At 32.9% G+C, this 22,383-nt stretch overlaps 2 protein-coding genes across 2 annotated transcripts; both read right to left on the bottom strand.

The window, feature by feature from the left end:
- Positions 1 to 398: 398 nt before the first annotated feature.
- Positions 399 to 13,582, bottom strand: LOC107847783 (protein TIC 100). The gene is made up of 11 exons (XM_016692264.2): positions 12,651 to 13,582; positions 6,223 to 6,294; positions 5,992 to 6,081; positions 5,733 to 5,906; positions 5,264 to 5,354; positions 4,239 to 4,304; positions 4,097 to 4,163; positions 2,739 to 2,842; positions 2,528 to 2,654; positions 1,594 to 2,336; positions 399 to 1,090 (listed from the first exon to the last, which is right to left on the bottom strand). Exons 1-11 carry the CDS (start codon positions 13,331 to 13,333, stop codon positions 770 to 772), a joined length of 2,538 nt encoding a protein of 845 aa, XP_016547750.1. The 5' UTR covers positions 13,334 to 13,582; the 3' UTR covers positions 399 to 769.
- Positions 13,583 to 15,065: 1,483 nt separating this feature from the next.
- On the bottom strand, positions 15,066 to 16,661 carry LOC107847110 (putative phytosulfokines 6). Its single transcript, XM_016691347.2, has 3 exons — positions 16,473 to 16,661; positions 15,587 to 15,663; positions 15,066 to 15,472 (listed from the first exon to the last, which is right to left on the bottom strand). The coding sequence occupies exons 1-3, from the start codon at positions 16,570 to 16,572 to the stop codon at positions 15,350 to 15,352; spliced, it is 300 nt and encodes a 99-aa protein (XP_016546833.1). The 5' UTR covers positions 16,573 to 16,661; the 3' UTR covers positions 15,066 to 15,349.
- Positions 16,662 to 22,383: the final 5,722 nt, after the last annotated feature.

The raw sequence follows: 22,383 nt of genomic DNA, 5'->3' as shown, positions 1-22,383 counted from the left end.
TCTTAATCTTCTCATGAGAGACTAGGTAGGCATGAAGAGAAGTGGCTTATCTATCATTTTCTTGTACATAATTGTGGTGTTAGGACCAACATACGAATACAGGACACCTTGATTAACTCCGCAAAATATCTACTATCTCCCACCGAAACACATACATAAGGCCCCTCGACTAACTTCACAAAATACCTGCTATCTCCCACCAACACGCATACCGAGTTACCAATTGTTGCGAGCAAAGATATTAACGACGAGGAAGACTTTTTTGTTATGCTACTAGTACTTGCTCTGCTATTATACCCAAGCCTGACTGAGGAAGAGTTACGGGGCATAAAACAAAAAAATAAGCCGATCGGGCATACTATATGTAATGATTCCCCCATTCACGATAAATAAAAAGATAAAAAGAAAAGCCATTCCATTTCGACAAAAGACTCACATCCAAGTTCCATAGCTTTTGGTTTGCTATCCTGATCATGATTGGGTATCTTCCCCAAGAGCTCACATCGACGGGAAGGTGTCAACCTCGATGTCGGCTTCTTTCTTATGGACCTGGAACACAACCTTAAGCTCTTACTATCCGAAATGATAAGAACTGATGAGAACAATAATACATGTTACAAATTAAGGAAATTGGAACAATTCCATGTTACACTGTATGACATGGATATGCCTAACTCGAATCAAACAATTCGCCGCTGCACTGCAAAATTGATCAAAGTTGTTCATCAATGAATGAGAGGGAGAGGATGGGGAAGGAAAAATAGCTTCGCTACAAAGGCAATGGCGTGTGTAATGATAATATGTTGAAGCAAAGCTCTTCTTGATATCCTTGGATTTGTGAAGACGATTTCTGCTTTGAGCGGTTTCTGATACGCGACTTGCTGAGGTACTTATCTTGCAATTGTGCTCGACTGACTGCTCTTAATCTTCCATTTTGCACAACAACGTAAGGGAAGCTAATTGAGCCTGGAGTCTGTTGCTCCTTTGGTAATTCATGAATATTACATGGAGCGTCGGACAATGGAGATGACGGCTTAGGCGTCAACTTTCCCTTCCAAGCCGTAAATGTATGTTGTAGCTTTGGTGGCACCTGCAAGCCGAAACAAAAAGAGATCGTAATTAAGGTAAAGAGTTCAGAAGTACTTGGATGCTGTTGTTCAGACTCCCCAAAAATGCCGTTTGGTGCATATCAGATCCTCCAAAAGTGGTGTGTTTTTGGAGGATCTGACACGACCGCTGCAACATTTAGAGAGTCTTTGCACAAACCACGATATCAGGAAACCAAGATGAATATTGTCTGATATCCCCTAAAGCATCTATCCTTCTCCAGAAATCATTACTCAAGTTTTTCAAATAACAATCTGTTCACGTTATCTAAAAACTTCCAGCAGATCGATATAAGCTAGTATTATGTATTGGGATATGTTTGTGTGATGCTAACGGTTTCTAATGATAATTTGCTGATGTTTATCAAAGCTGCATGTAAAAATAAGTAACCTTTCTAGATTTTCATCTTATGAAACTATTTCTAACTGTAACATAATCCTTATAGATGAAGCTTCGCTAACCAAATTTAAGTGATTTCAAACTTACAGTGGGAACCAGACTACAGGCAGCAAATGACAAAGAGGATGCCCCAAATGGAGCCTTTCCAGCTTTGCTGTCCTTCTTGTCACTTTTAGCTGAGCTTTGATTGTCAACAGATCCAAAACTTGATGCGGTAACCTCCTCCTCTCCTTCCTCTTCCTCGTCCTCCTCCTCAGCTTCCTTCTTTTCCACCCAAGTTTCATCAAGTGTGTCTGTTGGTTCAGAAGGTATAATATCATCTTCTTCTTCGGTTCCCATTTGAACTTTCTTTTCCTCCTCTTCTTGCATTCTTTTTAATTCATCATCCATGTCTTCCAATGCTTCCTTCAGAGACAATTCTGCTTCTGCTAATTCAAACTCTTTTTTCAACAGCTCCATCTTCATCTCGCCTGCTTTCTTCTTCTCTTCGGCCCATTTCTCCAGTTTGTCGAACATCGGTTTACATGCATTTCCCATGGAGGTAACAAACCGCTTCAATACATTATCTGATTTGACATCTCCACCTCGCCCATAAAACTCGTCAAATCCTAGGGGAAGGAATTCAACCTTATCAGGATCAACATCTTCACCCTTTTTGACAGGAGGCTGCCAAAACAATCGCACTCCATGCTCCTCATCTTCCACATAGTTGATAATCCTTCCAGTTGGAGTGTGCAGGATGACGGGATCTTCAGTATATACGAGTTTAGAAGGATCTTCAGGATCAGGCTCTGGTTCCTTGTTAAGTAGAACGAATTCTGGCTCGTGATCTTAAAAAAGGGAACAAAAAGTAAGTCTACATTAACTGGTTTATCAGATTTTTCTAAATGATATTGTTAGCAGAAGGTTGTATACTATGCCGAAGCTCGGGGAGTTTGAATGCAATGAACATACAACTGTGACAAATTTTCCAATGACCATCCCTGATAGATGATGATATAGAATGACTAAAAGATCTTACCTTTTTCCCACCAATGTTCAAGCTCTGCAGGCATAGGTAGTCGCAAAGGAGCTTTGTAAAATGAGTTCAACCACATTTCTCTTTCTTCATCCACATCATCCACATATGCTTTCCAATAATCGGGAACCTGCATAACAAATGAATCAGTTCTAACTTCCCTTATTTATAGCAGCAAAGATGATAAACAGATTGAAGTTTGATTTCGACTCACTTCATAAAACTGGTTGATGAAACCTGGTGCCATCCACACATCATCTTCTTCGTATAGATATGGATGCTGAGGATCACCATAGGGACCTCTCTCTTCTCTCACCACTGCCAGAGAACAGGTAAAGTGAGTTAGAAAAGTCGATAGCCCTTGAACCAACTCTACCAGTTATGAACGATGACAAGAGGACAGATGATTAAGTCGAGGTGCACGTTAGAAGTTCCAGCATAGTCAACCAAATGCTAAGTCACAGTCAAAATGTCTCTAGAACAGCTTCAACAGTCCTCTAAAACAAAATGCCAAGTAACATTCGAGTAGCAGTTTGAACAAAGGAAAAATTAATGATTGGAATACATTTTAAAGCCATTACATACTGATGAGAAAGGTGATATTACGACATATTGAATTAGAACTGAAACCTGAAGGGGACTGAATTTATGATAATCATAATGCAAAACATTAGAAATGCACGGTCCAAAAAACTAAGATGGTTCTCATAATCAGAGTTCATACAGTAAATGAATTTCTGATAGTGCATATAGTTTAACCTCCAAATACATTTGGAAACCAAAAATAGCACTACTGGCAAATCTTATATCTTTCAGTCATGGTTGTATAACTTCCTTCAGAAAGCAGAACATGACTTTTTATCTTTTTGATAGATATAGTTGCATAGACACATTTTCATACAAATCTAAACATCCCTAAAATGGGGTTTGTGTTACACGCACGCGAGACATGCACACACACATATGCTTCATAAGTAGGCCATCTCCTTTATTCCACTGTCCGTCCAAACAACTGGTTTTCTTCTGTCAGAAGTGCTAAGTGATCATCTCTTTCAGTCAAAACAGATGCACAAGTAAACGATCTCTCAGTTCATTAATTACATCTGTAACAAGTGTCTGGCTGTTAAAGAAAAAGTATTTGATCTTTTTTTTTTGAGAACTGGAAAAGAAAGGGATATCTTGGAGTGTGTACCGCTTAGTAAATCCAATCATCTAACTAATATGTCGCATACAATCTTTGTCAAATATGCATACAAGTTCCTTCTTTTTGACATAATTGACATGTTTTCATTGAAAATCTTAGTAGCAAATATCCTTTTCTTTTCACATTAGACATGTTCTCATAGAAATATTTTAATTTTTAACAATGTAGATAGAAAAGAAACGAAAAGAAACTCGAATCCCAAACTCCGTAAATAATATATGTGATTGTAAAGTTCATTCCCAATAAAATTCCACAATGACAGGCAAATATTCGTTATCGGGTTCTGATTATTTCATGCAGAAATTCATGAGTGTAACTAATCATGGGAGAAAGCACATAAATAAGATACATAAGAAAACACAACGTACTTCCATCAGGCTTGTTAATAAACATCCGAGCCTTAGCAGCCGCAACTTCTGCTATACCTGCATGCATCTGAAATAAATGCTGTAAATAAATAGTAAACTTCAGCTGAAAAGCCAAGCAGCATATGCTTAGTTTTCAAATTACCGCTGATATTTCTGCGTCACATCCATAAGTATCCGCCGCCAAAAGATCTCCAAAATAAAAACGGCCCTGCACCACAATATGAAAAGGTTAACTTGATCTCTATCTCCGGATCTAGATTCCCAAAGCCACTATAGATGCGTGTGCAACATAAATCGTGAAGTGAAAAGCAGAAATGATGAGACTATGAGAAGAGTCAGGAAGTGACTCTTCCTTCCATAGCTTTGTAGCTCATTTTGCCATGTTCAGCTTAAAATATCGCTTCTATTTAATTTCTAGGAGTTTTTTTCGGGAAAAAATAACTATGCAAGGTCAGTTAATGAGTGATTGGTAGATTATTAAAATTTATGTATTTTCAACTCAATGTGTGAAGACTATAAGCTGATTGTATTGTCAGTGTAAAGCTCTTGCGAGTTTTTTGATGTTTTCTGCACAGCCAAATCCTAAAGGGTTATACAAGAGCATTGACAATAGTGTTTCTAGAGTTCATCTTTTTCTTCAAATTTCAGCAACCTATACTCATAAAAATTGCTCAGAAGATAGCCTGTAAGTGTCGTTTTCACCGTTTTTTTTTTTCCTTTTTTCCTCCCCTTTTGTTGAAAGTTTTTCTTGATTTTTCTCGACCATTCTGAGACAATCCTAACCAGTTGGGCAAGGATGGACAAATTTTGTAGTGAGAACTATAGATAAATTCATTAACTCATATCTTGTTTAAAATACCAGGTTTTTGTTTTTAAGAGTTAAATATATTCTCCTCAATGTCAAAATCATAGGTCATGATTTGCCTGTAAGGTTGGAGATTATCTAGTCATCTAGTGATAATGAGAGTCTTCAGCAATTTGTTAAAGTTTCTATTGGACAAATAATTTTTGATGTCAAACATGAGAATAGTCCATCTGGTCACACTAGCTCTTTATAGTGAGCAATGGCGTGTGTTCGACTCTTCAAACATGCATAGTCTCCCTTCTCCCTCATTCAACAGTATGTTGTTGTTGAAACATGAGAATGAAGGTTTGACAGGCACTTACGTAAATTACACGTTCATTAAGTTCATATAAACCACAGCCATGCATTCTCCCATGCTTCCATTGGCCAGCATAGCGATACCGTCCCTTCTCCCTAACAGAAGAACATAATAAGATAACCGAGTTTAACGTGTAAGTTCGTGTCCTTGAGGTACATTAACCACTTAAACCCACTTTATAAATAGTACAGATAACAGGAGATCCGAAAGAGAACAAGGATATACAACTCCATTACTCAAATAAAAAGAATTCTAAATGTAACAGGTGTGGCCAAAAAAAATACGATAATTATAAAAGAATCAAGTTTACTGGAATTGAGGGGACAGGAAAAAACAACAAATAATAATGTGTACACTAATTCCTTATCTTACTGTAGTCCTAACTAGATTTCACAGGCTGCACTTCAGATAAATAATGCAAATGGACTAGATTTTCCACACCCATCAATTCTCTGTTTGCAAGTAAAACTTACGGTTTCTTGCCGAATTGCCTGACCCATTCATCATTCTCATAGAAAGGAATTTCATAATTTCCATTTGTTAGGTCCACGGTATCTTCAATATCCTTCTCCAGCCATTCTCTGTCTTCTGGGGACATGAAGTCTCTCTTTATTATTTTGCCTTCAGCTCTCATCTTGGCTTCAAGTCTGGGAAACAATTACTACTTAATACGAAAGATAGAACATCAAAGTTAAAAGTATCTATGCGCAACATTTTGGAGCATAAACATACTTGGATCCTGGGATGGGTTCTATGTGGGGTATCTCAACCTCAACAACTCCATGACCTTCCATGTTGTTTTGAAGCCATTCACCTTCATACCTTCGAGAAGCAAAAAAGAAATAACGAATGATGCAGTGATGCAGATTTAAAGTCGAAGAAATCCCGACAAACAACATGATATAAATTAGCAATACCAAGCAAATGATAGAACGACAGCTAGTAAAAGTAATACCGACAAACCTGACCAGTCCTTGCTCAGCCACATAAACACCTTTTCCATGTGCCAAGTCATCCCAAACAGTGCCTTCATACCTTCAAACATAAAAGATCATCCATTTTACTGATAACATCATCTAAAAACTAGAAGAAAAAGGTACAAAAGCTAAACTGTCGTTGCTTAAAATTAACATAGTTACTGGAGTTTGGAGTAGTTAGACACAAGAACATTAATTTGATAAGGGATCCCAAGTCGGGAAGACATTTTATTCCGTAACACAAAAAAGTGAAACTGCAATCATGGCAATAAAGCAGAGCCTACTTTATATGGGATGCCAACACGAATGGGCAAACATTTCCAAACAACAATAAGAAAATGCAGGCATGTAAGAGGCATGAAAACATGGAGTTCAGGCAAAACTACGCAAAATTGGAGGCATAGCAAAGATGCAACGAGATAGATACTTTCAGAAGTATAAAGTAAAAGGACATCTCTCATGTTACTCATTACTGCGAAGTTGGAAGGTCGAAATCACAAAACATCAACCTTAGAAAGAATATGGATAGATCGAAGTTTGAAACGATCCATGAGACCTACCTAGACGTTCTATGAAAAAGAATATCAATTTTTTTTTGAGGAAGCGATATAAATGACCAAAAAAAATAAAAAAATACAAGCTTTGGAAAACAATGGTGTGGACAAATACACCAAGCGATAACATTTAGTCAAATGAACATCCTCAGCCAAAAGGATTAAAAAATAAAACATTAGAGATAATCCAAAAAAAGAATTTCATATTAATCTGATTTAGTATCTGATACCTAGCATCTTCTGAACACATAGCCACAAATGGGCTCCTCCAAAATAATGTTCTCTTTAAACCAACAATAGAAGGATTCTGATTTTGTCAGGAAAGAATGAACATGGCAGTAAACTTGCAGATGTGTTAATCATAACTATTGAACATGTCCAAAAATATAATAATCAGAAACCACCTACTTTGATATGAGAAGTGCTCTACCAAGTTTAAGGTACTTCTTAGAAGTAGCCATCAGAAGATGTTTTTCTTGTTTGATCAAAATTATCATTTACTTCTTTTAATTAGGCATCAAGTTACATTTCAGTTCATCGAGGAGTAATGGGCTTCATTATGAAGACCTATTCCAGTTTAAACCATATACCAAAGCTTCACAACTTAAAACGAACTGAGAGCCTCAACAAAAGAAAACACAACCTTTTAACCGAGTTGCTTAAATGGAGTTAGTCATCAGCTATATTTTCTAGCATCTCTAGTGCCTTACAGAAGAAGAGAGTAACCAGCTTATTCCCTGTTTACTGCATAACCAAACTTGGGAAATGAACGACACCTATCCGCTTTTACTTCCACTCCCCTAATCCTCTATATCTCAAGTTACATATAGCATTGAATAGCAAGTATAAGCATTTCCATTATCATAGGAACGGAGAGAATTTTAAGATACTAGGATTAGTACTTAGGTTTCTTTAGCTGAAACAAAAATGACCAACTTCCAATAACAACCACTATTTATTACAACTATATGAATGATCTCATCCATTTCATTCACATTCAATTTCTCTATTCAAGATTTACTTTAACCAAATTTTTGGAGTGAAATCGGAAGACGATTAACTAGACACTACATTAGAGTATGGAAATCACTAAAGCTAAACTATATAGGGATAGTGTTAGTCAGTGTCAATTAAGTTTGACACTTGAAAAGCATAACACATAACCACTTTTAGCTTCGGAAAAGAACTGCTCCACATTAGCACAAAGAATACAAGCACAAAATCCACTATTCAGTTCAACTCCAATGCCTATGATTAGAGGTGTACAGACCAAACCGTCAAGTCAAACCGAAGAACCAAACCAAACCGAGAAAAAAAATCGACTTATGGTTTGGTTTGATTGGTTTGGCGTTAGAAAAAAAAAACCGACCATTCTTGGTTTGGTTTGGTCTTAACCAAAAAAAAGTCAAACCGAACCCAAATCAAACCGACATAATATATATATATATATATATATATTATTTTAACCGCACGTGTAGCCTTTGATTATTTAAAATTAGACGATTTTGTCTACTGCGAAAGCTTATATAGATATTTATATATAACTTTATTATAAAAAGTTAAATAGTAATTTACTCAAATAGAGTGGATTATAAATTTTTACAAAGATATCTAATTATAATAACATTGTTTGCTTACCAATCTTATGCCAAAAAAAGACTAAAATAGGACACAACAGTAAAATTAAAACCTTATCAATTACATGCACAAAAGATGATAAAAGAAATGTTCCTAGAGAAAAAAATGCAATATTGTCGAAGGCAAAAATAATTGAGAGAATAATACCTTAAAAATTTGTGATGAAGAATGTTGAATAACGGCCTTTTATATATAAGCGTTCAGATCCTCCTCCTTACATAAATATCAGTCCAATTTTCGTGTTCATATCTCAAATCTACATAGTCAGATTTTTTAAGTAGATATTTGAATTATATTTAGTCGAATTCCTACATCTACATTTGTATGTGGCTCCATATTATCAAATCTTTAAATTTAGATTATGAAGATCAAATATCCACATGTGATTACAAACAACCAAGACATTCACATATAAACTAAAACCAACTCAATCAAACCCAACCTTCGATAGAGGAGGGTACTATGCATAATGTGATATTGGTGAAAATGACTATACTACAAACAACTTTTTTGCTTCGATTTTGTTTTGTTCTTTGAAATTTCATAGCCGCCTTTTTTATGTTATTCTCATAAATTAGTATTACGATTTTCTTTAACATAAATAACAATTAATATGTCTCACTTACAAATAATATAGATTTCCATAGTGGTTGAATTGTACATAAAAGCTACAATATTACAAAAAACATGACTCATAAATAAAAAAGAATTTAACCTCCTATACTAATTTGTGACCTTGATATGTTTTTTTTTAAAAAGAAAAATGGGATTGGAGCCCTTTTTATGTCACGATAATCAAAATTATGTCACGATTACGCAAAGAAAGTAAAAGAAAAAAAGAGCAATAAACCTTTGATTTTTGACAACTTCATTCGGCGGCAACATACTTATCCAATTTTTCGATCAGAAACTTTCAACTAAAAGAGAAACACAAGAAATTATCAAAAGAGAGAATCAACGTCAATTATTGATTATTATTCTTCATATATAATCCTTAAAGATATGATTTAAAAGAAATAAATAAAGGCAAAAGGGATGATGATAATGATAGTAAGAAAACACGTGAATCAAAACTAAAATAAAAAGCAAAAGTACAATATAAGAATTTGTTTCGTATAAATTTTGATCCAAAATATTACTTAAATAGAATTATAAAGAATATTTTTTAGATAAGGCAAAATTCTATTTTTAGAAGTACTAAATATTACATAGATTAAATAATCAAAATCAACAAATATATGTTATTAAATCCTAAAACTCATGCGTAAGAACAATAAATTAAATTTATTCTATTTATACAGTTTTCCTTTTATAAATCATATAATTAAATATAAATTTTTCCGCCTCCTTTTTTTTACGTGCACAACGATTTCTTCCTTTTTTAACTTTGACTTGTCCTACAATTTTATTCATAATATTCGACTTATTCTTCTTTATAATTTTAAATTATGAAGTACTAGAAGTTTTTAGTTTATCACGATTTTTTCTATATATTTTAGGAGTTATTAAATTCTTTTCATATATTTTAGGAATCTTTAATCTAATTAAATAATAAATTGAGGAAAATAGTAAAAAGACGTTTTTATCTATTGTAGAAGCTTCTAATGAAGGGAAAAAAGTTCAAGCGTCATTTTTAAGGCCCTTCACACTTTTAATATATTAATATTCAAATTTTTTTATACATAAAATATTAATTATAATCTACTTTTTAAATACTTTTTCAACTAGTTTTAGTAATTTTCAATAATTTGAAAGTAGATGTAAATATATATTTAAATTTGGGTCTTTAAGTTGTAATATTTGTCCATTAATTCCTAATTAAATGATCCAAAACTCAATATAAACTTAAAACCTAAACTTTTCACTCTTCATCTCACTTTTTCGTTTTAATAGAGTTTTTCACTCCTCATTTTTTCATAATTATGGTTTTTCATTAGCACATCAGTGAAAACATATTTGATCAAGTCTTCGATCACAATATAATTGTAAAAACTAAATATTATTAAAAAAAACGAAAAACCCAAAAAAATCGACTAAAACCTAAACCAAAAAAATTAATTTTATGTTGGTTTGATTTGGTTTATAGTTTTAATAAACCGACATAATTGGTTTGATATTTTTTTTTAATAAAAACCGAACCAACCCGACCTATGTACACCCCAACCTATGATCATGAATATTAAGACTAGCAGCTAAAACCATATAGCCAATTATATGCATATTCAAAGTTCATCATTCTTGAGAGGACAAAAACAATATTTACCTTGAAAGATAAAGCAAATACAAAACCCACAAAGAAAAAGGGCGAAAAAATCTTAAAAGTTGAAAAGAAAGAGCAAAAGATTCATGAACTACCTCGAATATAAAGTAAATACAAAACCTATTAAGCAAAAGGCGAAAAAGAATTTAAAAATCAAAAAGAAAGAGCAAATGACTCACGATCTACCATCAGCAAAAAAGTAGCCAACCCATTTTAAAACTCCTCTACATTAGCACACTGAATACAAGCACACAATCTACTTTTCAGTTCAACTCCTCTACTCTTCAGTTCAACTCCAATGCCTATGATTATGAATAGTAACACTAGCTAAAACCATATCGCATATTCAAAGTTCAACATTCTCGTAGGGGGAAACAATCTTTACCTCGAATTATAAACTCAAATACAAAAGCCCGTTAAGTAAAAAGGCAAAAAAATCAAAAAGAAGAGATCAAAAAACACACGAGCTACCATCAGCAAAAATCCATCTAACCCAATTCAAGGAAAGAAACACTACCACCTAAAACCATATACAACAACATGCCTAGCTAGTGTAATCCCACAAGTGGAGTCTAGGGAGAGTCGAGTTTACGCAGACCTGACCCCTACCTAGAGAAGCTAGAGAGGCCGTTTCCGATAAACCCTAAGCTCAAGGAGCGGCTAAAACCATAAAGCCAATTATATCAACCATTCTTGTTGGGGAAAAAAACAATCTTTCCATCAATAATAAAGCAAATACAAAACCCCATTAAGCAAAAAGGCAAAAAATCGAAAAGGAAAGAACAAAAGACTCATGAACTAACATCAGAAAAAAAACACCTAACCCAATGCAAGCATACTAACACTAGGAGCTAAAACCACACGTGGAGTAAGGGAGTCTAGAGTTCACGTAGACCTTGGGAGGTAGAAAGGTTGTCTCCGATAGACCCCTCATCTCAACGAGTAGCTAAAACCACGTATCCCATTACACTCATACACAAATTTCACCATTCTTGTAAGCAAAAACAACAATCTTTACCTCAAATAATAAAGCAAAAAGGCGAAAAAACTCGAAAATCGAAAAAGAAAGACCAAAAGACTCACGAGCTACCATCAGCAAAAAAGAAGCTAACCCATTTCAATAATAGTAACACTACCAACTAAAACCATATACAACAACAACCTACCTAACTAGTGTAATCCCACACTGGAGTCTAGGGAGTATAGAGTTTATATAGACCTCACCACTACCTCGGAAAGCAAGAGAGGCCATTTCCAATTAACCCTGCTCAAATGAGCAGCTAAAACCATATAGCCAATTATATATTCGTAATCAAAGTTCACCATTCTTGGAGGGAAAAAAAAAATTTTTAGCTAGTGTAATCCCACAAGATCCCGATCTCAGGAAGGTAGAGTGTACGCAAACCTCACCCCTAAAGGCAAAGAGTTTGTTTACAATAGTCCCCGAGCTCAAGAAGCAGCTAAAATCTTATATCCCATTAAACTAAATACTCAAAATTCACCATTCTTGTAGTGGAAAAAAACAATCTTATATCCCATTCTACTCATACTCAAAGCTCACCATTCTTGTAGTGGGAAAAAACAATCTTATATCCCATTATACTCATACTCAAAGTTCACCATTCTCGTAGGGATAGTGTTGGTCAGTGTCAAGTAAGTTTGAAACTTGAAAACCAAAACACACAACCACTTCTAGCTTCGGAAAAGAACAACTGCTCCACATTAGCACAGAGAATAAAAGCACAAAATCCACTATTCAGTTCAACTCCAATGGCTATGATCATGAATATTAAGACTAGCAGCTTAAACCATATAGCTAATTATACTCATATTCAAAGTTCACCATTCTTGTAGTGGGAAAAAAAACAATCTTTACCACAATTCGAAAGCAAATACAAGCCACATTAAGCAAAAAAAGCGAAAAAAGAACTTCAAAAGTCGAAAAGGAGCAAAAGAACTCACGAGCTACCATCAGCAAAAATGAAGCTAACCCATTTCAAGAACTCCTCAATCCTATCAAGCTCTTCAATAACACTCTTAGGATTCGATATATCATAATGATTATCCGGTATAACCGGATACGGTTTCCTATACGGTACATAAAACGGAGCAATTGGTGGTTCCCGACCCGCATCATATTCTTCAGCAACAATATCTTCTTCTTCCTCATCAACCCAATTGGGATCCCAACCTGGTTTCGTCATCGCAAGTGGAGCATCCGCCCATAATTCCTTCAAATCTATTTCCCTCCAATTCTCGTAATCTCTAGGAAAATCGAATAAATCCTCCTGATAAACAGCGCCTTTCTCCTCCTCTTCCAGTTCCCGCTTTAGGGTTTTCGAATTTAGTACCTTCATATATCTCCTCACATTTGCTTCGGCAGTGTTGTTCTCCTCGCTGTCTTCATCTGGCTCACCACCACCGGCTCGTGTGTACGATAGAACTTCGTCTTCAGATTCTGAATCCAATTCCGACTCCAACTCTGACTCGGGTTCTTCTTCAGTTTCCGGTTCTTCGACTTCATCTTCATCTTCAGACTCGGATTCATCTTCATCTTCGTCTTCGTCTTCGTCTCGGTCTGGCGAGTTTTTCGAGGAGTTTGAGTTAGTTAATTTAGCTTCTTCTTCTTTCGAGTCTTTAGCCATTGCTGGAGAGCAGAGAGTGAGAGTGTACAATGGAGAAGGTGAAGATAAGGTGTGTGACTGAATGTTTTTTGCTCTGGTGAGTTTATATATGCAAGAAAGGGTTGTATGTTTGGGAGTATGTATTGTACGTAGTGGAGTTAGGGTGGGGGGTTCCAGGCTGCAGGCCGAATGGTTCGATTCGATTTAGGGGTGGATATTTGGTTTTAACATTTTGATTTGATTTTTTTATTTTCCGAATTTTTGTTAGTGTATATTGAATAATGGTCTGGTTCAATTTGATTTGATTCTTAGTTTTCAAATTTTGTTGGTGTGTATTGAATAATTAGTATGTATTGAACAATGGTTCAGTTCGATTTAGGGATGGACATTCGATCTTTTAAAATTTTGGTCTGATTTTTTGATTTTCGAATTTTTGTTTGTGTGTATTGAACAATGCTTTAGTTTGATTTTTTAAAGTTCGGTTTGATTTAGTTTGATTTTTTCATTTTCAAATTTTTGTTAGTGTTTACTTGAACAATGGTTCGGTTCATTTTTTTCAAGTTCAATTGAGTTTTTGGATTTCAAATTTTTGTTCGTGTGTACTAAACAATGGTTCGGTTTGATTTTTTTCAAGTTGGGGTTGATTTGGTTTGCTTCGATTTAGGGGTGAGTATTCAATTTTCTAGAATATCAGTTCAATTTTTTGATTTCCAAACTTTTGTTAGTGTGTATTGAAACAATGGTTAAGTTTGATTATTTTCAAGTTCAGTTAATTTTTTTATTTTTGAATTTTTGTTAGTGTATATTGAATAATGGTTCAGTTCAATTTTTGATTTTTGAATTTTTGTTAGTGTGTATTGAATAATGGTTCAGTTCGATTCGATTCATTTTTTTTATTTTTGGATTTTTGTTAGTGTATATTGAACAATGGTTCAGTTTGATTTGATTTTTCTATAGTGATAAGAAGGCTAGTAGAGTAGTGAAGAAGAAATTTATTGCTTCGGATAGTTTATATATGCAAGAAAGGGTTGTACGTTTGGGAGTATGTGTTGTACATATGGAAGCTAGAATCGTTTGATTGTTATAACTTTCACGTCTGCACATAGAATCATTTTTTACCTTTCCATTCTGTTCTTACGATAGTTGGGTCGAAATTCACGTGTTCAAAAGTCGTTTTTAAATATTCTTCTGCATCCGCATAGAGATTGATTGCCGCCATCATACCTTGATCGTCGGGGTGGGTGGGTGGGGGGGAGGTCTTTAAGTATTGACATTTCGAACTTCGTTGAGATAAGAGCCTATATTTGATATGTCATCTTTTTTGAAACTTGTTTTCACTTTGGTCACTTCAATTTCTCTCATGAAAAGTCAAAAGGCCAAACACAACTTCAACTTCAACTCCAAAAAATTTTAGCTTTCATGGTCAAACGCCTACTAAGTAATGATCAAGGTACACATAAATAACTTGAATATCATTTGATATTATAAAAAGGGGAAAGAGTTAAATTTATTTTGACCTCTACTTTCAATTATTGGCTAACTTTACACTTCGCGATACTATTATGACCCAAGAGTATGACGAATGATAAATTAACTAATTTTTTATCAGAAGAATAGTGTGTACGCAGATCTTATCCCTATTTTGAAAGATAGAGATGTTGTTTCTACTAGACCCTCACTCAAATAAAAACAGTTTGAACAAAGAAAACAATGAGAGAAACGAAGCCAAGACAAAATATTAAAAAAGAAAACATGACAAAATATATTTTAAAAAAACAATCAGTACAACAAAACAATACGATACTCAAATTGCTAAAGATATATGTTTAACATAATCCCAAAACTAGTGGTACTAAAAACTTTCCCAAATATATATACTAATCACAATACACGAGAAACATTATAATGTGATCACCTATAAGTCACACGAAGACAACTTTATCGTTGCTTCTAAGAAGCAGTGCTACACTTGATATTAATTAATTAATACTTGAACTATATAGAAGTAAATATAATTAAGAAATCTCTCTTAATTAATTAAGGGTGATTATGGTGTTGAGTATAGATATAGTCCAAGTGAACTTCTTCAAGAACTCTTCTCTTAATGCATTTTTGATCATTTTCATCCTCACATGAATATTCCTCTAGCCCCATCAACCTCTACACAAAATAGCAAAATAAAAAATAAAAAAAATCAACACAATAAATGTATAATAATAGTAATAAAAGTGTGTGAGTAGAAATAATTAGAAAAAAAAAAGGCTAGAAAATTACATTTAAATTTGAATTTCCTATCTTGTCAATTGAATCTCCATCAATGGCTTTATTAGGAAGCTTTACCTCCTCTTTCACTGCATTCATTCAAAGTTTTTGTTAATTTACTCATCAATATAATATAATTTCTTTAATTGTAAGTTTAAGTAGATACAATAACTATAACAATATATTCAGTGAGATCTAACAGAGCAGAATGTGCGTTACAATAACTATAACAATATATTCAGTGAGATCTAACAGAGCAAAATGTGCGTCAATTTTATGCCTACTTTTATAGGGTAGAACGAACTATTTTCTGATAAAACCCTTGACACTTATTGCAGAAGATAATTTATTTTATTTTCGAGATTACACGTTTCTCAAACTTATCTTTAAATATTCTTGAATAATTTGATCGTAGTGTGGAAAATTATTTATAGCGAGGATCCATATAACTTAAACTCTTGTCTCAGATATGTGGTTGTCAACTAATTCTTCTTAGAAATAGCATCCGTTGATCATTTTTTGGCAATGTCTTTGAAGAATAGCTACGGTTCGGAGTTTCAAAAAACACATGTAATACTACATTGAATACTTGCTATATCTTATCGACACAAATATTGAATAACTCTATTATCTCAGATTTAGACATGATATAAGAAAAGAGCATACACTTATGAAAATCGTCAGTATATTTCCTCTGTCTCAAAATTTTTAATGTGTTTTTGTTTGACTAATTTATCCGCAATTATGCTTTAAGATATAATCTCAAGAACAATTATTACTAAGGGTAAGACGTTGAAAAAATAATTAATTTTTTTTGTGAACTTCTAAAATAACAAGTATCGTGAGACAAATATTTTTCATAAACACGACAAATATATTGAAAATAAAAAATAATTACCTCGTAGGTTGTTTACTAAGAAACGAGCAGATCCCTGTGAAGAAATAACCATGGAAACAACAACAACAAGAAGCAGAAAATATACATTTTGTTTCATCATATTTTAAATTCTAATTTAAACTATGATTTTTAATGTGTGATGAAACTTGAGAGAAAAAAATATATGACTTCGTTGGGTTTTTATGATTGTGTTATGAAGAAGTATGTCAAGTATATATAGGGGGTGTCAAGTAGAAATTTAAATTGAATTTGAATAGATTAAAATAAATATATCAATACAAAAAGGTGGATTATTAATTCTCTATGTCCCATGGTATTGCCACAATCGTTTTTTGTGTTATATATATATCTAAGTTGGTCATGTCACAACCGCTAAGTGTGATTTTTTTTTAATTTGATATTCGAAATTTATTGATAGGATTATTTGATTTTTTATTATGTATAACTTATTAAATGAGAAATTGTTTAAGAATCATTCTGAATATATTATTAAATATAAGAGATTTTTTTGGTTATTTTCGCTAGATATATATGTAGAAGGGAAAACAAATATCTCACTATTTTGAGGGAAAAAATTAGAGTGGGGTGTCGATCAAGAAGTCTCAGATGTACTAATACTGCATTTTTGATGCGATCGTCGATTCTTCTTAGAGATGTAAAGTGTATGATAGTATTTTGTTTGATGATAATAATGAGAAGAACTAATTAGAGTAATTAACCGCTTTTTAAAATGAGGAATTGACTGCAACCTTTTCAACCTATTGGCTATTGAGAAGGAGCAATTGAAGGAAGGCAACACTAAGCAAAGCAAAAGCAGAACTTCACGTAACTTGTTAGGGCTGTTAAGTGTCTTTGTAGTTGTGGTGGAGTATTAAGTACTCTTTAATATCAGAGCCCTCGAGTTCGAGTTCTAAGTATGAAGTCACCTTCAGTAGAGATTGTTAGAGCTTGTGACCCAAATTTCTGTTATTCGACACTAAAAAATTCGCGGTGCGATTCGTATTTGTGATTTTTGTGGGATCAGTTGTGGTAGCATAGGGATATGGACTTGTATGTTTTGGGACTAGGATTTATTATTACACACGTATTATATAAGTGCGATTTACTGGATTATTTTTCGTGTGGTTAAAATACGTCATTGAAACTACTCTCCTACATTGTACTCCTCTCCATGATAGTGAAAAATCCTCCTCCTCTTCCCGTGGTTTTTCTTGCAGGAATTTTCACGTAAATCTGTGTGTCTTCTTCTTATTGTTTTTACTTTGTGGTATTACTTATTCTGCCCGATCATAACAGAGATTGTTTTACTCCCATAAGAGGACTTTCCGACATAAATTTAAATTATTTGAGTTTCAAAATGGATGCCGAATCCCTAGTGAGAAACAAAAAATTGTCTTTGTGTGTGCATGGGTTAGGAGGAAAGAAGAAAACTCTTTCCTTTGTTTCTTTTTAAATTTCTCATTGGGTGTTCGATATTTATATTGGAGTCCGACTAATTCAAATTCTCACATCATAGGATCTATTAGGGGGAAGCATTCCCTATCAAAAAAAATTTCATACCCAAAGTTCGAACCCAAAATTTCAAATTAAGAAAGGATCAGCCTCATTCACTGCACCACATTCTTTGATTTTCTTACGGTTTAGTTATTGACAATAAGTCAACCTTTTGGATATGCAAACAACTGTTTCCCATCACAACACTAGTTATTCTTGTTCTTTTGTCCTCTTCTTATAATAACTTTTTAACTTTCACTATCCATATATAGACAATTTTTAAAACTTTTCATGTCTTTTTAGCCTATAAAAACACTTGAAATGGAAAGGGGTAAAAAAAAAAGGAATGATGAAACCATTTAAGTTAGAATATCAGTTAAATTTAAAGTTTCTGAATTCTGAATTTATTTCTAAAATCATATATATTTCGTTTTAGTTATTGAATTTATAATTAAATATAGATACATATTTTCTTCATCCAAATATGCTCCTAACACGGTAACTCGTATTATATATCCGACTGAAGGTCGATTTACGTTAATTAGAAGTCTTTCATTGAGAGTGAAATATTTTTAACAAAGACGACTTCATATTTAATTGAAACTCGAATTCAAAACCTCTGAATTAATGATTAAGGATTAAAGAGTATTTAACACTTCGCCATGATCGTTACAATTATAAACTATCTAGAGTTGCATTTATTAATTAAAGCACCAAGTTACATTGCTTCCCACATGTAAGCAACCAATTAAAAGTGGTGGGAATTCCACCTTCATAGATGACAATATCTATTTTAAGGAATTGTTTGGTTGCATTTGTGAGTGCTTTCTTACAAGACACTCACATATCATCCCATTATTACTTAATTTATTGCAATAAAAAGAGTATTGACAAGATCCACTCTCTGGGGAAACATTAATAATATTGGTATCTACCACAAAAGGATGTGGAGCAATGGATGGGGCTGCTCCTCCCTTAACTAGAGGTCTCAGGTTTGGGCCCTGAGTATGGAAAATCCTTGGTAGGGAGCGCTCCCCTTCCCCCCCTAAATGGAGCCCTACCCAACGCGAATTCGGATTTATCGGACTCCAATATGGATACCGAACACCGGATGAGAAACAAAATAAAAAAAAATATTGATATCGTATTTTGGAAGAACTTAGATTTTTTTTCTCTAATTAGAACTAAGAAGAAAACATTTAGGAAGGAATACAATATATATTGCTAATAAAATGTGTTTTTTTTATCCGGTATTCGATATCCGCATTGGAACTCCAACTAATTCAGATCGCGTATTGTAGGGCTCATTCTAGTGCTTCTAACAGAATTTTCTCCATACTTAGGGCTCAAACTCGAGACCTCTGATTAAGGGTGAAGTAGTTCCACCTTGGATCATGCTCCACATGAAACATTACTACGATATATAATTCACATGCGAGATCCACTATGTGCAACCCTCGTAAAAGAGCATCATGTCAATCGTGTTGGGTTTTTTGTCCTGATTTTCTTACTATATTTAAGTTTTATTTTTTCTTAGAAGGAAAGTAAAAGTTACCATAATTACTTTTACTTTTCCTGAAAGAAAAAAATATAATTTTTTCCATATTTGGCTAACCTCTTTTTTGGAGGAAAGATTTTGGACATCTATAAACAGAAGAACCCCTTCTCATACTATAACATAATAGCATCAACAATGTAGTCTTTAAAGAGTATTTATTTAGGGGAGATTTTCTCTTTCATTAGTTTTTATGTTTTTAATATTAGGGTTTATATGTAGGTCAATTGGACAAATAATATAATAATATTAAGTTTTTTAGTATTGTTTTATGTGTCTTCTAAATTATCACGACAATGATTTGCAACTAATAGCTTCCCCATAACGCCCTCTCAATTTCGAACCCAACACACCGAAGCCCAAAATTAGCTTTCTTGTGTACATGCATTTCCAAGTTATCTTTGACATGATAAAAGTAGCAATAAATCAATACGCGCTCCATCGCTCTGCCATTTTCATAGTGTGTTATATATACATGACCTTTGTCTGCTCAATTATTATGTTGAAGTGTGTGACTATTTCATTCCATTAAAGTTCAAGCAATATAAATTCATTTAGGGCCTCTAAGGGTTTGTGTTCCTTAGAGAAAAGGCACTAAAGCTTTGAGCCATTATTTTGTTTATTACTTGGTGGTTGTGGTGGCTAAGATCTTTGGAATCAAAGTTGCATATTCTAAATTTTTTAAATTATTTTATATCCAAAGTTAGCAATATCTATCAAGGTTGTGTATGATTCATAGGATCCTCTTACTTTAAATTTTATTCTTCCATGCCACATGTTTAACTAGCAACTTTCAAGTTCAAGTTCAATTTTTTTTTATTTTTTTTTTTTGGTTAAAAGTTCAAGTTCAAATATTTTTACATGAAAATTCATGTTTGATTGCCACATAATGGAATAGGCAATAGTGAATTAGGTATTTTATTAGGCAAGAGTATATGATCCCATGTTATGGGATAATGATGAGAATTTTAATACTATAATTTTTTTTAATGAAATGCTATGTTTACTTTTCACAAAGTAAGGTCATATTTATTTGTGAATCAAATTATAACATTTTTTTAGAGGAGAAAAATGGAAAAGGTACAAATATTATACTACGGGCGGAGCTAGATATAGCTGAGGAGATTCAGATTTATTGAGAAATTACAATATGGGAAAGTTACATATTTAGTCGCTCGTCAAAAATAATTAAAACTTTTGGACATACATACAAAAAAATTGTACTAGTGATGTATAGATGTTTATATTATACTAGTTTAGATGTACGCGCCTTGCGCGTGTATATCACTTTAATAAATTCAATTTTATAAAATCACTTACATATAGAAGAATAACGGTCCTTAAAATGTTGATTGAATTTTTTTTCTTTATTAAAAGATTCTACAATAAACAAATCTCTACGACATAGGATATAGATATAATTAAGGTAGGTCTTAAAAAAAATTTTAAAGAGCAAAAGTTATTAAGAGCTATAAAGTAACATAAATAAAGTTTGAAGAACTCATATATTAGGAGCAACACAAAAGAATGCAAAAATAAAATGATGTCTTTCTTATTTATTTGTTTAGTTCTAGATTTCGAGTGACTAAAAGCAGCCTCTCATTACTATTCGTCAATCACCAATCTAAAGCCCAACAAACAATATCATCTTTGATCTCCATTATAAATTTTGTTCAGCCATCAATTCAACGGTAACTCTCATCAAGGTTCAAAAACTGAATAAAAAGGCAAGTAAAATAAATTTTCAATAACAAATCTAACATCATATTATTCACTTTTATCTTCTCTCAAACCACCATCATCAACAAAAATTATAATATAAAAATTAAAAATATATATATATAAACAATAATTTTGAAAACACCCAAAAAAGATTATTCACTTTAATCTTCTCTCAAGTTGTCACAAGTAGACAAATTTAAAAAGAAAAAAAGAACAAAAAATCTCAAACAACAAATTTGAACACAAAAAAATAGCATCCAATATATTTATGCACCAAAAATCAAGGTTGACATTCCTTGTTCAAAATAAATTCAGTTAGAATAAAAAAAAAGAAGTACGATTCCATCTCCAAAATAAATAGAATTCTTTCTATTTGTATTCTTTTTATAAAAATAACCAAATCAAAAAAAAAAAGGAAAAAAAATAAACGGAAGCAACGAAAACCTAGTTTTGTTTTTCCTGTCATTAGAGTTTTTTTTATTAAATAATTAAATAATAATTTTAAGAAAATAGTGAAAAGATAGGGCAAAAATTTCAAATCACTTTTCAGGTCTTCACACTTTTAATATATTATAGATATACATATTGTATATTATCGGCTATTATTTTGATGAGCGGCTTCACAAGGTAAAAACCTCATCAATAAAAGCAAAAATGCAAAGACATTTCAATGTTATTGGGCTCTATCAGTAGTCCATTTGAACTGGCCCATGGGCTTATTGTTTCAATCAAGAATTAAGAAAATAGCCTAATTTACGGTGTGCAATTTTAATAATAAGATATACCAAATTATTGGATTATCTATTTTATTTAAAAGGTGAAACTATCTATTTTGGTTATAAATCTAATTATAATCCTAACATAACCTTGTTTTGAATCCAATACCTCAAAATTGATTGTGAACTTACGATCAACGACAGAGCCAAAATTTTCATCAATGAAATTTGAAATATCATAAAATAAACACGTGAAGAAAGTTAACATATATTATACATAGATAAAACATAATTTTCTAATAAGTTTAAACTTTTAGACATGTATCCTGAAGTTTAACTGGTATATCCTTTCCAAATGTTTCTTTGTTCTTTGAGGCGATGATGGCTAAATTTTAAATATATTGCAAATTTGATTACGTTTTAA

The sequence above is a fragment of the Capsicum annuum genome, chromosome 11, assembly GCF_002878395.1.
Source record: "Capsicum annuum cultivar UCD-10X-F1 chromosome 11, UCD10Xv1.1, whole genome shotgun sequence".
NCBI classification, from domain to species: domain Eukaryota; kingdom Viridiplantae; phylum Streptophyta; class Magnoliopsida; order Solanales; family Solanaceae; genus Capsicum; species Capsicum annuum.
Note: the sequence above shows the minus strand (reverse complement) of the source record. Positions and strands in the feature narration are given on the sequence as shown.

What these genes read in the sequence shown, in the direction of transcription:
- LOC107847783 (XM_016692264.2), bottom strand. Translation starts at nt 13,333, where the DNA reads ATGGCTAAAGACTCGAAAGAAGAAGAAGCTAAATTAACTAACTCAAAC. An exon ending in GTGACGCAGAAATATCAGCG is followed by an intron (nt 4,164 to 4,238) that starts GTAATTTGAAAA and finishes CATTTATTTCAG; the next exon opens with ATGCATGCAGGTATAGCAGA. An exon ending in TCATCAACCAGTTTTATGAA is followed by an intron (nt 2,655 to 2,738) that starts GTGAGTCGAAAT and finishes TTTGTTATGCAG; the next exon opens with GTTCCCGATTATTGGAAAGC.
- LOC107847110 (XM_016691347.2), bottom strand. Translation starts at nt 16,572, where the DNA reads ATGATGAAACAAAATGTATATTTTCTGCTTCTTGTTGTTGTTGTTTCC. An exon ending in CTTAGTAAACAACCTACGAG is followed by an intron (nt 15,664 to 16,472) that starts GTAATTATTTTT and finishes GAATGAATGCAG; the next exon opens with TGAAAGAGGAGGTAAAGCTT. An exon ending in TAGGAAATTCAAATTTAAAT is followed by an intron (nt 15,473 to 15,586) that starts GTAATTTTCTAG and finishes TATTTTGTGTAG; the next exon opens with AGGTTGATGGGGCTAGAGGA.